Source organism: Myotis myotis, unplaced genomic scaffold, assembly GCF_014108235.1.
Source record: "Myotis myotis isolate mMyoMyo1 unplaced genomic scaffold, mMyoMyo1.p scaffold_m19_p_4, whole genome shotgun sequence".
In the NCBI taxonomy this organism is placed as follows: Eukaryota; Metazoa; Chordata; class Mammalia; order Chiroptera; family Vespertilionidae; genus Myotis; species Myotis myotis.
Genome location: NW_023416346.1, coordinates 14,934,611 through 14,948,893, shown reverse-complemented (window position 1 = coordinate 14,948,893; position 14,283 = coordinate 14,934,611). Strand labels below are relative to the sequence as shown.

The 14,283-nt window shown below is 49.0% G+C and overlaps 1 protein-coding gene across 9 annotated transcripts in view; it reads left to right on the top strand.

Annotated features, from left to right (window-relative positions):
• The window catches only part of MTMR1 (myotubularin related protein 1), a 68,508-nt gene that overhangs the window by 39,985 nt on the left and 14,240 nt on the right, over positions 1 to 14,283 (top strand). For 8 of the 9 annotated variants that reach the window (XM_036304264.1, XM_036304262.1, XM_036304261.1 and 5 more), the window contains 3 exons: positions 9,216 to 9,401; positions 9,848 to 10,054; positions 12,226 to 12,318. In XM_036304264.1, the coding sequence (XP_036160157.1) occupies positions 9,216 to 9,401; positions 9,848 to 10,054; positions 12,226 to 12,318 (486 nt within the window). The remainder of the gene's footprint in view (positions 1 to 9,215; positions 9,402 to 9,847; positions 10,055 to 12,225; positions 12,319 to 14,283) is intronic. The other variant, XM_036304267.1, reaches the window with a different exon arrangement.

Below are 14,283 nucleotides of genomic sequence, written 5' to 3'. Positions count from 1 at the left end.
AGAATGGGTGGTTTATCCTATCTAATAAAAGAGAAACATGGTACTTGGCGTATGACCGCTACCCTTCCCATTGGCTAATCAGGGCGATATGCAAATTAACTGCCATCCAAGATGGCGGCCGGCAGCCAGGCAGCTTGAAACTAACATGAGGCTTGCTTGCTTCAGTGACGGAGGACTCCAACGTTCCCCGCCTGCCTTGCCGGCCTCTGAGCCAGCAGTTTAAGAAACATTGTAACAAATATAGAAGCTAAACAAAACCCCAGAAACCTGCTTTCAGCGAGCCGGGATCTCAGAACTGGAGTTGATACAGAGTTTCGATTATAGAACCAAAACAAACCAGATACCTGCTTTCAGGAGCGGAGGCCTAAGGGCTGGAGCCTCAGAGCTAAAGCTGGCCCAGAATAAAAAAGAAAAAAGAAAAAAAGGAGCGGATGGGAGCTTCCATCACCCGCCAGCCTGAAAACAGCCCTCAGCCCCTCACCCAGACTGGCCAGGCACCCCAGTGAGGACCCCCACCCTGAAGGGTGTGTGACTAGCTGCAAACAGCCATCATCCCCTCACCCAGGCTGGCCAGGCAGCCCAGTGGGGACCCCCACCCTGAAGGGTGTGTGACCTGCTGCAAACAGCCCTCAGCCCCTCACCCAGGCTGGCCAGGCATCCCAGTGGGGACCCCCACCGTGATCCAGGACACCCTTCAGGGCAAACCAGCTGGCCCCCACACGTGCACCAGGCCTCTATCCTATATAGTAAAAGGGTAATATGCCTCCCAGCACTGGGATCAGCGGAGCCACGAGGCCTCCCAGCACCGGGATCAGCATGACAGGGGGCATTGCCCAAACCCCCTGATCACCCTGCAGCTCTGTGTGTGACAGGGGGTGGGGCCACAACCTCCCTATTGGCCCTGCTCTGTTCGTGACAGGGGAAGGCACCCCAACCTCCTGATCAGCCCTGCTCTGTGCCTGATACGGGGGAGCTCCCCAACCCCCGGATCGCCCTGCGGCTCTGTGTGTGACAGGGTGCAGTGCCCCAACCTCCCCCCCCCACGGGCCCTGCTCTGTGTGTGACGGGGTAGAGCCATAACCTCCCCATCGGCCCTGCCTTGAGTGTGACAGTGGCGGCACCCCAACCCCCTGATCGGCCCTGCTCTGTGGGTGATAGAGGGCGGCGCCCCCCCCCCACGGGCCCTACTCTGTGTGTGATGGGGTAGAGCCATAACCTCCCCATCGGCCCTGCCCTGAGTGTGACAGTGGCAGTGCCCCAACCCCCTGATCGGCCCTGCTCTGTGGATGATAGAGGGCAGCGCCCCAACCCCCTGATCCACCCTGCTCTGTGTGTGACAGGGGGCGGTGCCCCAACTCCCCTATCGCCCCTACTCTGTGAGTGACAGGGGGGAGCGCCTCAACCCCCTGATGGGCCCTGCTCTGTGCGTGACAGGGGGGAGCTCCCCAACCCCCCTGATGGGCCCTGCTCTGTGCATGACCGGGGGGAGCTCCCCAACCCCCTGATCGACCCTGCTCTGTGCATGACAGGGGGGAGCTATCCAACCCCCTGATGGGCCCTGCTCTGTGCATGACAGAGGGGAGCTCCCCAACCCCCTGATAGACCCTGCTCTGTGCGTGACGGGGGGAGTTCCCCAACCCCCTGATGGGCCCTGCTCTGTGCGTGACAGGGGGCAGCGCCCCAACCCTCTGATTGGCCCTGCTCTGTGCATGACAGGGGGTGGCGCCACAAGCTCCCTATCGACCCTGCCTTGAGGGTGACGGGGCGGTGCCCCAACCCCCCAGTCAGCCCTACCCTGAACATGACTGAGGGTGGCATTGCAACCTCCCAATCCGCCCTGTCTGTGCATGACAGGGGGCAGCACCCCAACTCCCCAATTGGCCCTGCTCTGAGCCCAACCAGGGGCTGCACCTAGGGATTGGGCCTGCCCTCTGCCACCCGGGAGCAGGCCTAAGCCAGCAGGTCGTTATCTCCCGAGGGGTCCCAGACTGTGAGAAGGCACAGGCCCGGCTGAGGGACCCCCTTTCCCCCCAAGTGCACAAATTTTTGTGCACCAGGCCTCTAGTCCTATCTAATGAAAGAGAAACATGGTACTTGGCGTACGACCGCTACCCTTCCCATTGGCTAATCAGGGCGATATGCAAATTAACTGCCATCCAAGATGGCGGCCGGCAGCCAGGCAGCTTGAAACTAACATGAGGCTTGCTTGCTTCAGTGACGGAGGAAACCAACGTTCCCCACCTGCCTTGCTGGCCTCTGAGCTTGCAGTTTAAGAAACATTGTAACAAATATAGAAACTAAACAAAACCCCAGAAACCAGCTTTCAGCCAGCTGGGATCTCAGAGCTGGAGTTGATACAGAGTTTCGATTATAGAACCGAAACAAACCAGATACCTGTTTTCAGCAGCGGAGGCCTCAGAGCTAAAGCTGGCCCAGAATAAAAAAATAAAAAAAGGAGCAGTTGGGAGCTTCAGTCCCAGCCTGAAAACAGCCCTCAGCCCCTCACCCAGACTGGCCAGGCACCCCAGTGAGGACCCCCACCCTGAAGGGTGTGTGACCAGCTGCAAACAGCCATCATTCCCTCACCCAGGCTGGCCAGGCACCCCAGTGGAGACCCCCACCCTGATCCAGGACACCCTTCAGGGCAAACCAGCCAGCCCCCACCCGTGCACCAGGCCTCTACCCTCTATATTAAAATGGTAATATGCCTCCCAGCACCGGGATCAGCGGAGCCGCGCGGCCTCCAGGCACCGGGATCAGCGTGACAGGGGGCAGCGCCCAAACCCCCTGATCGCCCTGCGGCTCTGTGTGTGACAGGGGGTGGGGCCACAACCCCCCTGATCAGCCCTGCTCTGTGCCTGATAGGGGGGAGCTCCCCAACCCCCTAATCGGCCCTGCTCTGTGTGTGACAGGGGGGAGCTCCCTAACCCCCTTATCGACCCTGCTCTGTGCGTGATAGGGGGGAGCTCCCCAACCCCCATGATTGGCCCTGCTCTGTCCGTGACAGGGGGTGGCGCCACAACCTCCCCATCAACCCTGCCTTGAGTGTGACAGGGGGCGGTGCCCCAACCCCCCAGTCGGCCCTACCCTGAGCGTGTCTGAGGGTGGCATCGCAACCTCCAATCCGCCCTGCTCTGTGCATGACAGGGGGCGGTGCCCCAACTCCCCAATTGGCCCTGCTCTGAGCCTGACTAGGGGCTGCACCTAGGGATTGGGCCTGCCCTCTGCCACCCAGGAGCAGGCCTGAGCCAGCCAGTCGTTATCTCCCGAGGGGTCCCAGACTGCGAGAGGGCACAGGCCGGGCTGAGGGATGATCCCCCCCCCCCCCGAGTGCACAAATTTTTGTGCACCGGGCCTCTAGTCTATATATATAAAAGCCTAAGCTACTAATGACCGGTTGACTGTTCGCTATGACCACCAGGAGACAGATGCTTAACACATAGGATCGGGTTCCCTCCTATCTGGATTGGGCCTGCAGGGATCGGGCTCCTTCCTGTCTGGATCGGGCCTGTGGGGATCAGGCCTAAACCAGCTACCTGACATCCCCAAGGGGTCCCAGATTGCAAGAGGGTGCAGGGCAGGCCAAGGGACCCCACCCGTGCACGAATCCATGCACCAGGCCTCTAGTAAACAATAAACACTTCTCACAATTCTGGGGGCTGGAATTCCAGAATCAGGGTGCCAGCAGATCCCATGTATAGTGAAAACCTATTTCCTGGCTTCTAGATAGCCACCTTCTTGCTGTGTCCTCACACATCTAAGAGCAGAAGGAGGCCAGCTCTCTGGTGTCTCCTATAAGGGTTCTACCCTCATCACCTAATCCCCTCCCAAAGACCCCACCTCCTAATACCATCACTTTGGGGGGTAGGATTTCAACATATGAATTTTTCAGGGACAGAATCATGCAGTCCATAATGAGTAGTGTGGATTTGTGAGTCTGGGGACATGGGAATACTGCCCTGGCAGTTTATCCCTTTGGCCTTTAGGAGTTGCCTGCCCTCTCTGAGGCTTCAGTGTTCTCACCTGGGAGCCCTCCCTGCTACTGAGGATTGGCATGCTGATGGGTGGAGAGTGCTGTACACCTTCAACAAGCACTGAAGAGCTGTTTGAAATCAAGGAAATCTGAGTACATCCTTCAGCTGGCTACTGGTATTCAGGTTTCCTTTTCCCAAGAGTGTTGGGATGGCCCTATCTCCGCTGCTATCAGCTTATTCTTGCAAACTTGGGGGCTGGTTTGTAACAGCGCCCCAGTGTCACTAGCTCCTCTTCAGAGCCCTGCTTGCCCCCATAGAAAGAGGTCTGGCCAGCAAGTTCTTGTCTTCCAGAACTCTCTGAAACTCTCTCCCTGTTCCTGCTGGGACACTTCTCACCCTCCTTCCCCTTCTTCTGTCTCAAGACCTCCAGTTGTCTGTTCTTTGTGTCCTGGCTTAGAGTGGGTAATCACACTCTTTCTCTTTTATAACCCCATTTTCTTTTCTTAATTTTAAATATATTTTTATTGATTTCAGAGAGGAAGGGAGAAGAGATAGAAACATCAATGATGAAAGAGAATCATTGATCAGCTGCCTCCTGCACGCCCCCAACTGGGGATTGAGCCCACAACCCGGGCAAGTGCCTTTGACCTGGGACCCTTCAGTCCGCTGGCCAACGCTCTATCCACACAGCCAAACCCGCTAGGGCTACAACCCCATTTTCTGATTGTCATTTGCCTCATTTGGATCTTTAGTAATTAGCTTCCAGGCAACAAACTGCCTTGCTATACATTCTCCTGTTTAAACCCAGCTTTTGGCATGAGCTCCATGATGACATGTTTGATAAGCATGAGGCCCTGCCCAACCCCTCCTAGAGCCTCTTCCTCAGCACTCTCTCAGGGAAGGGCTCCGCCTGGCCCATGGCTTCAGACATGGTAGGTGCTGGTGAGGTAATACTATATCAGTGCTTGAGTGACTTTGGGGGATGGTGGACAGGCACCAAGCTTTGCATGGATTAGCTTCAAGATAATTTATTTTATTTTATTAATTTACTTAGCAGTTAATCCCCACAGTGACCCTTTGAGATTTTTACAAGTGAGAAAGCTAAGGTGGCATTTGGGTGGCAGAACTGGGATTACAAACCCACTCTCCCTGCCACCCAGGCCTGTGCCTTTAACCACTACACTGTGCTGTTCCTACCTTAGCAAGCAGCGTCTTCAGCAGGTGCTAAGGTTTATATTTTTTTATGAAAAACATAATGATGCCACGGAGAGCAGGACTGGACTCTAAACTGCTTTGTCCATAGTTGGTGTTCAAAAAGTGTTTTAATGATGTTTAGGTGTTTCATATAATTCTATAAAATAACGGAGTATAAGCTGGCATCCAAATATACAAAAATTATGTTGTTTTCCTGTTAGTCATGTTTGCCATGTACAGACTTTATCAGATATTCAGCAACTGTTCCTACATCCGGGAGACCGGGATTTCAGCCTCACGCACAGCCTCTGGTCTTCCCCAGGGCAGCTTTCCTTCTGAATTCTCAGATGCAAACTGTCTTCTCATACCTTAGCTTCTTGTGCCAGTGCTTACAGGCCGCTCCACAGCTGGTCCTCAATGCACGGACCCCCAGACCCTGCACTTCCTCCTGTTTCTCTCAGCTCTGGGACTATCCACATGACCCTGCCCAGCCTGGGCTCCTTAGGTTGTCTGTCTCCTGGCCAGCATCTTGGCTCATTAGCCCTTCAGCACTCCTGCCTGACCCAGTTCACTTCTCCTTGCCTGCCTTTCTCATGCCCACAATCTGGGCTGCTGAGTGTTACAGGAGGATAAGAGGCTCACAATGTGCAGGTTGGAGCCACTCCAGATTTATACTCTCCAGACTGGGCCCTCATCGCTGCTGGAAAGTTTTTCCCCCTCAATCACCCAATAGACTCCCCAGGAGTTGTTTCAGCCTCTTCATGACTCTTGTCTAATGACTTTTGTATGACCCTGCTCTATCCCATTCATCCTCAACAGCTGACCTTCCTTCTCCACAGAGGGTAAACCAATCCTAAGACAGGAACTCCCACTGCTCCTGCCACCACACATGGAAACTAGCTTGCATTGCTGTCTGTGGCAGCCTCTTGCCTCCTGTTATTGTGGATGGGGTGGCTGCCTTCTTGTGCCCTGCCATTAGCTCCCAACCTCTCCACCTGCTCAGTCATCCCTTTTCTTGCTCTGGGATCTTTGACCTTTCCCCTCCACTGACTCCTTCCCATGGAGTCATTTCCATCTACATAGATACGCCCTCCCTGGATTCATCATCACTGTCTCTTTCCAGCTAGCTCCTCCTGCCCTTTACAAGACTTCTTAGAGGAGCTGCCTCCTTGATCCCCCTTAGTGCTCACTGCCACTCACTCACCCCTTAAGCTATGTGAAACTAGCTCCCATCCCCATCTCTACCCCGGCTGTTCTTGGTAAAGTCCCCAAGTGTTTTCTTTTCACAAAATTCAATGTGTTTGTTTTTTTTTAGTTCTTTTCCTTGTTTTCGTGAGCTTTTGACATGGTTAAGTACTTTCTCCTTTTCAAAATACTTCTCCCCTTTTTTTTTTTTCCTTCAATCTCTGGCTGATCTTCTCTTGCTTTATATTCCTTAAATGTTGGCCTTCTTCAAGTTCCTGGTCTTTACTTGTCTCCTCACATTACATGCTGTCCTTGAGCACCATGTGCCAGACCTTTGTCCTCCAATATCATCCACATGTCCTCGACTTCATATTGATATGCACAGCTCAGTCCTCTCCTCTGAGCTTCAGACCTGTGTATCCCACACCCTGCAGGCCTCTCCACTTGAATTCCTCCCAGGCATTTTGTATTCACTATACTCAAAGCCAAACACTGTTTCTTCTCTAATAGTGTATCCCAGTAAATAATACCACCATCTCTCAGGTTACCCAGTCCAGAATTTTAAGCATCAGTGTCACCTCCTGTGTTCCCCAGTTCCATTGCCCCAATCAGCCACCATGTCCTGCCTTTTAAATATCTCAAAGCAGGTGCATGTCTCTGCCCTGGTGCCTCCATCATGATTCCTTCAGCCAGGTAACCGCCTGTCTCTGAACTGATCCACCTGCACAAAGTCCCCCCTTCTCCAGTCCCTTCTGTCCCTATGTAGCCAGTGCTGATTCTACAGTAAAAGTCTGATTCAGGACCTGACCACTCTGGCCTCCTCTCTTCCTGCTCTCACAACTGCCCTAGTGTTCTCTGCTGAACTTCTTGCTTGCCTCTCAGGAAACCACATCTTCACCCATCTCTGGTCATGTAAACATGATTGGCCCCTCTACCTTGAGTGTTTTCGACCTTCCTCCCCACAGCAAAGCTTTCCTAACTTGTATAGACATCTCTTCTGCCCACCCTGGCAGCCTCACGCTCTTCTACAGGAAAGGACTTGCCCCCTGTTCTTTACGTGCCCTTCTCCTCACCTGATTACCCCACTAAATGTTGAAGACCTTAAGGATTATAGTCTACACTTGTTCATAATTGTTGCTCCAGTATTTAACTCAGGGTTGAGCATTAGTACCCACTAGGCAAATGGTTGGAGACTAAATGATGAGTGTGGTCTTTGAGTTGACAGATGCATTTATTGCTTTTATTAATATAAAATTCAGTTGGGAAGGCTGGGGAGGGTTGGGGGGCAGGAGGGAGGGGGGTAAGAGATCAACCGAAGGACTTGTATGCATGCATATAAGCATAACCAATGGACATAAGACACTGGGGGGTAGGGGAGGCCAGGGGATTGTCAAGGGCGGGTGGGGGGGAAGGACACATATGTAATACCCTTTGTAATACTTTAAGCAATAAAATAAATAAAATAAAATTCACATAACATAAAATTTGCCATTTAACCATTCCAAAGTTTTACAGTTCAGTGACTTCCAGTATATTCACAATGTTCTGCAACAATTACCACTAATTCTAGAATGCTTTCATAGCCCCAAATGGGAACCCTGTGCTCATTGACAGTCTCTGCCCATTCTCTCTCCTTCCTCCTCAATCCCTGGCAACCACTAATTTACTTGCTGTATAGATTTCCTTGTTCTGGACATTGCATATTAGCAGGGTCATACAATATGTAGTCTTTCACACCTACAACAGTTTGTTTATTCCTTCATCCATTGATGGGCATTTGGGTTGTTTTCACCTTTGGCTGTTGTGAATAGTGATGTGTTCATCTGTGTACAAGTTTTTGTTTGAATACCTGTTTTCAATTCCGTGGGCCTGGGATTGCTGTGTCATATGGTGATTCCATATTTAACTTTTTGAGGAACCACCAACATTTTCTCCCACAAACTATGCAATTTTAATTCCCACCAGCAATGTATTAGGGTTTCAACTTCTCTACATTCTCATCACAGATGTGTTTTAAATGTTGATCTCTACAAAATATAAGTTAGATCATATTTTGTTATAAGATTACCAAGGGGTGAACCATATTCCCCTTTTTTGTTACAATTTTAGTTTGCTAAAATTGCTTAAATAAATATCATTGTAAGGGATTTACAAATGATTTTATTATTTTTATTAATTTTGTGGTTGTATAACTTTTTGTGTTCAGACAGATGGCATTAACAGAACTTTTTAAGCCTAAACTGCCTTGAGTAAGATCCATTTCTTAATGGTTTAAAAACTGACAATGGGTGATGGAGGATTATTTTGGGTGAATTGTATCTCCATTTAAAAAAAAAGTCAAAGTCCTAACCCCTGGTACCTGTGAATGTGGCCTTATTTCAAAAGAGGGTCTTTGTAAATGTAATCAAGTAATGATGAGGTCATTTTGGGTTAGGCTGATTCCTGATCCAATCTGACTGGTGTCCTTAAGAGAAGGGACACAGACACAGGAAAAGGACTTGTGATGATGAGGCAAAGATTGGAGTAATGAATCTATAAAATAAGAATACCTGGGACCGCCAGAAGCTGGAAGAGGCAAAGAAGGATCCTCCTCAAGAGTGTTCTGAGGGAGCATGGCCCTGCCAATATCTTGATTTTGGACTTCCCACCTCCAGCACTGTGAGAGAAGACACTTCTATTGTTTTAAGGCACTCGGTTTGTGGTGCTTTGTTCCAGTGGCCACAGGAAACTCATATGAAAGATGTAGGGAGTTTATAATAAACAGATGAGTTTGTTGCTTCTTTAAATGGTCTCTATTTGGTAATACTAGAGAGGACAACAGTTAACTCAGATGAAGTGATGTCTTTCTTTTGTCTTTCACAGGCAAAGGGTGGAGGATATGAAAGTGAAAGTGCTTACCCAAATGCGGAACTTGTCTTCTTGGAGATCCACAACATTCATGTGATGAGAGAGTCACTACGTAAATTAAAAGAGATTGCGTACCCTTCGATTGATGAGACACGGTGGCTATCCAACGTGGATGGGACACATTGGCTGGAGTATATCAGGGTAAAGAGGGCCAGTCCCTTACATGCTTTCTGGATAAGATTTCTCTGTGTTGGTGCCATAAATCTGTATCCAAGTGGTTTCTCAACATTGCAAATTAGTACATATTTGCTGTGTGCTTGCACTTCCTTAGTTTCTATGGGAAGCATCCAGACTTTGGTCTTCTTTGGGGGGGCTTCTGTGATATAATAAAAAGAGATAGTGCTTGCCTTACATCGGGTCTTTTAAGTACATTTCGGCTGTTATAGTAAAGGACCCTAGTTACTGCTATAGTTTTTCTTAGTATAAATTTCCCCCTCCCATGATACTACTAATATTTTCTAGTGATTTTCAATTCCTTACATTCTTGTTTGGCTTATTGATCTGAACTTCCTGTGTTCTCCCCAGAATTATTTTTGTTATAACAGAAATTATATGTTGCTTGGTCTAATGTGCCTTCTTTTCTGAAGATGCTTCTTGCCGGGGCAGTGAGAATTGCTGATAAAATAGAATCTGGGAAAACCTCAGTGGTGGTGCATTGCAGCGATGGTTGGGACAGAACAACCCAGCTGACATCTCTGGCTATGCTGATGCTGGACAGTTATTACCGCACCATTAAAGGATTTGAGATTCTCATAGAAAAGGAGTGGATAAGTTTTGGACATAGGTTTGCACTGGTAAGTTGAGATAGGTTCATGCTTCAACTGTTTTGCTCCATTATTTGATGTAGGTATGACCTACCTTCCCTCCCTCCCTCCCTTCATTCCTTTCTCCTCACCCAAGGATATTTTCCTTTGGATTTTTAGAGAGAGTGAATGGGAGGGGGAGAGACAGAGAGAGAAACATCCATGTGAGAGAGACATCAATTGGTTGCCTCGCATACACACTCTGACTGGGGCCAGGGGTTGAGCCTGCAACTGAGGTATGTGACCTTGACTGGGAATTGAACCTGCAACCCTTCAGTCCGTGAGCCGACGCTCTATCCACTGAGCAAAACTGGCTAGGGCAGTATGGCTTTTTAAAATAAAAGTTGAGCCTGGCCAGCATGGCTCAGTGGTTGAGCATCAGGCTATGAACCAGGAGGTCATGGTTTAATTCCTAGTCAGGGCACATGCCCGGGTTGGGGGCTGATCCCCAGTGTGGGGCATGCAGGAGGCAGCCGATCAATGATTCTCTCTCATCATTGATGTTTCTATCTCTCTTCTCCCTTCCTCTCTGAAATCAATAAAAAGATATTTAAAAAATAAATAAAATAAAAGTTGAGGTAAAACTCATATAACATAGAGTTAACCATTTAATGTGTAGAGTTCAGGTCCTGGCCACTCCCCAGCGTGAATACCTCAGAGTCTTCCTATGGCCTATGGGATTGTGGGCAAACTCCTCAGTTTGGCATTCAAGGCACTTGGTCATCTGGCCTTAGTCCACCTTTCCAGCCTCATTTTGTCTCCCTTGCTGTGCTTCATCCTCTGAGCCTCAGTTGTGCCCAGCTAATAATGGCACCCTGGTGCCCCCATTGCTTCTGATATATTATCTCCCTGGCCAGCCAGGTAGCAGGCATCTTCCTGTCCTCCAAGGTTTATCTCAAATGAGACCTCCTCCATGACTGACTTGTATGACTTTCCCTCCTCATTCCCTCATCTACCCCATATTAAGATGGCCACTTGCTCCTTTGTGGCCCTTGGAACACTTTATTGCTCTTGTTATTTATAGGTCTTTCTCCCATGACCAGACCATAAATGAATTAATCATCAAGCATGGGTACTCTGTCTCATTTGTCTTTGTACCCCAGATGCCTAACCAAGGTCCTGGACTCTACTAGACACCATGAAAATGCCTGAAATCCTGAGGGCCAGGCAAGATGTGTTACAGACACCATAGGAGTTCAGTGAATGTCTATTAAAAGAAAGAATCTCACTTCTGATCTGACTTATTTTCAATGGTTTTTATCAGTCCTATTTATGTGATTGAAATTATCTTTTACTTTTTGTTTGAATCTATTAATATCTTCTAAAATATCAAAGACTATGAAAAACAATTCTAGCTATCAATTATATCTCAGCTGGAAAAAAATTAATACAACACTGGACTCCTAGAACAAGGACTTAGCCATTATTATTTCAAGAGTGAGATTTTTGGGGTTCTCTGAGTCATAGAAAATTGCTTAAAATTTGTATATTGTTAATGATTATTTTTATTCTCAGACTTTCCTGGCATTTCTGAACAATGGAAAAAATGTGTGTGTTTTTTTCACTTGTGGAGAAAATGGCAATCATAATGTGCTTTATGAGATGCTAATTGGTAGTTCCAGGGTGACACTGTGCACTTGGTGTGGTGGCTGGGGGCGACCCCATCATTTGGACTGAAAAATGCTGGCTCTTTGCTTATAACTCTTGATCCCAGCTATATGAAAGAAACATTATAAAACAATCATCATGTAAAAATGTAGTACACTGAAATTTTTTTTCCTAAGACTAATGAAAGTCAGTTCAATTCAGTGAACATTTTTGAGTGCCTATTATGTGCTGGTAATTCTGTTAGGCCTTGAGACATAGGAGTGAGACATGATTCTTTTTTTTTTCTTTTAATCTTTATTGTTGAAAGTATTACATAAGTCCTTCTTTTTCCCCCATTAATCTCCTCCAGCCCACTCATGCCTCCCCCCCGCATGCCCTCATCACCCCATTGTTTGTTTCCACAGGTTATGCATATATGCATACAAGTTCATTGGTTGATCTCTTCCCATCCACCCTCCCCTGCCTTCCCTCTGAAGAGACATTATTCTTGTCACCAGGCAATCTTGAGAGGACCATGCATACATTAAAACATTTAACCTGTTGTTTCTTTACAGCGAGTGGGCCATGGCAATGACAACCATGCAGATGCCGACCGGTCTCCAATATTTCTTCAGTTTATTGATTGTGTTTGGCAAATGACAAGACAGGTGAGAGATTTCAAATACATGTTTGACCTACACAGTCTGATTCAAACATTCCTTAGAGTTGAGTAAATTTTGATGTTCATTCAAAATGAAGACGTGTGTAAAATATGATCCCTTCTATTATTTAATTCATTTTATTCTAATTCATTTAGATTTAGAAATATAAGCAGAAAATTAGAAACAAACAACTTCTCACCAAAAGTTACTTTTCTTGTACAAGTGTTCTTTGTCAGCATCCTGTCCCCAAGCCTTGCAAACCAAGGCCCTACTCCTTAGCCATTCTACTTATCTTGCTCACTTTCTGTCAATCCCCTGCTGGGTCAGAAATGTAATGTGTTAGAAATGGGGATGGGACTGAAGGCCAGCAAAGGGGATTTGACCAGGGAATCCAGGAGTCTCCATACCCTGCCCCCAGGCCACAGCCCCTCTAACCCCAAGGTCACTGAGGGAAATGTCTATTCAAGAACCAATGGCAGATAGAAAACTGCAGAGTATTTTGTCATCTCCTGGTGCTTAGTTCCAAAACCCCAATACAAAGGGCCCTGGTAAGCAAGAAGCCCATACATGGACCACCCGTCCCTAAGCCAGTTGGGCCTGGAGGGCTTTAATTCAAAGCAGACCATGAGGTATGTATTGTTTTTCCCCTCATCTCCAACATCCAAACCTGAGTTTGAGGATTTACCATCATGATGGGAGATTGTGCCATGGAAGTGGACCTGGAATCAGAGAGAGACAGAGCCAGAGCCAGTCAGAAAAAGAAAGACAGAGACACAGAGAGTGAAAGAGAGATGATGTCAGAGAGAGAGGGGCAGAGGGGCAGAGAGAGAAGGGGGCAGAGAGAGATAGGGACAGAGAGGGACAGGAAAAAAGAGGAGTCAGAGAGACAGTGTGGCAGAGAGAAGCAGAGAAAGGGGCAGGGAGAGGGCCAGAAAGAGGTGGAGTAAGGGAGGTAGAGGAGTGCAGAGAGTGACGGGGCCAGAGAGAGGCAGAAAGAGGTAGAGAGGGGGGACAGAGGGGCAGAGAGGAAGACATGGGGGCAGAGAGGTACAGAAGGAGGTAGTGGGGGAGGCAGAGAATAGAGTAGGAGAGAGGGGACAGAAGGGGGTAGGAGAGAGGGGTGGTAGAGTGAGGAGTATAGGAAAGAGAGGGGCAGAGAGGAAAGGTCAGGAGAGAGAGGGGGGGACATAACAGGGGCAGGGGCAGGGGCAGGGACAGAGAAAGGCAGAGAGGGGCAAGGGCAGAGAGAAAGGGGAAAGAGAGGTAGGGCATGGTAGAAAGAGCCAGAGGGTCAGGGAGAGACAGGCAGAAATAGGCAGAGAGTGGCAGAAAGTGCAAGAGGGGTTAGGGAAGGGCAGAGAAAGAGAGGCAGAGAGGGGTGCATGGATACAAGAACAGGGGCAGAAAGAGGGCAGAAAAAGGGGCAGGAGGCAGAGTGGGGTAGGAGAGGCCACAGAGAGGAGTGTAGGAAAGAGAGGGGAGTAAGAAAGAAGGGGCAGAGAGAGGAGGCAGGGAAGAGAGGGGACACAAGAGATGGCAAAGAGTAGGCAGGGAAAGGGGGCAAAGAAAGAAGGAAGCAGAGAATGGGGTGGGAGGCTGGGAGGGTAGTAGAGAGAGAGGGAAGCAGAAGGGGGCAGGAAGATAGAGAGGCAGAGAGCTAGAGGGGAGATGTAAAGAGAGAGGGAGGGGGCAGGGTTAGAGAAAGAAAGTCAGAGGTAGGGAGAAGAGCTGGGGAGAGGGGAAGAAGCAAGGAGAGAGGTTGGGAGCAAAGGAGGCAGGCAGAGGACTTCCCTAGACCAGTGCAGCTCATACTTAATGGGAGCACAGAAATCCCCTCTGGCTTATAGTAAAACTAGAGGCCAGGTGAATGAATTCGTGCATGGGTGGGGTCCCTCTGGTGGCCTGTAGGGATCAGGCCGAAACCTGCAGTCCAATGCCACCTGTAGCTCCTACCTGCTGCTCCCGCTCATC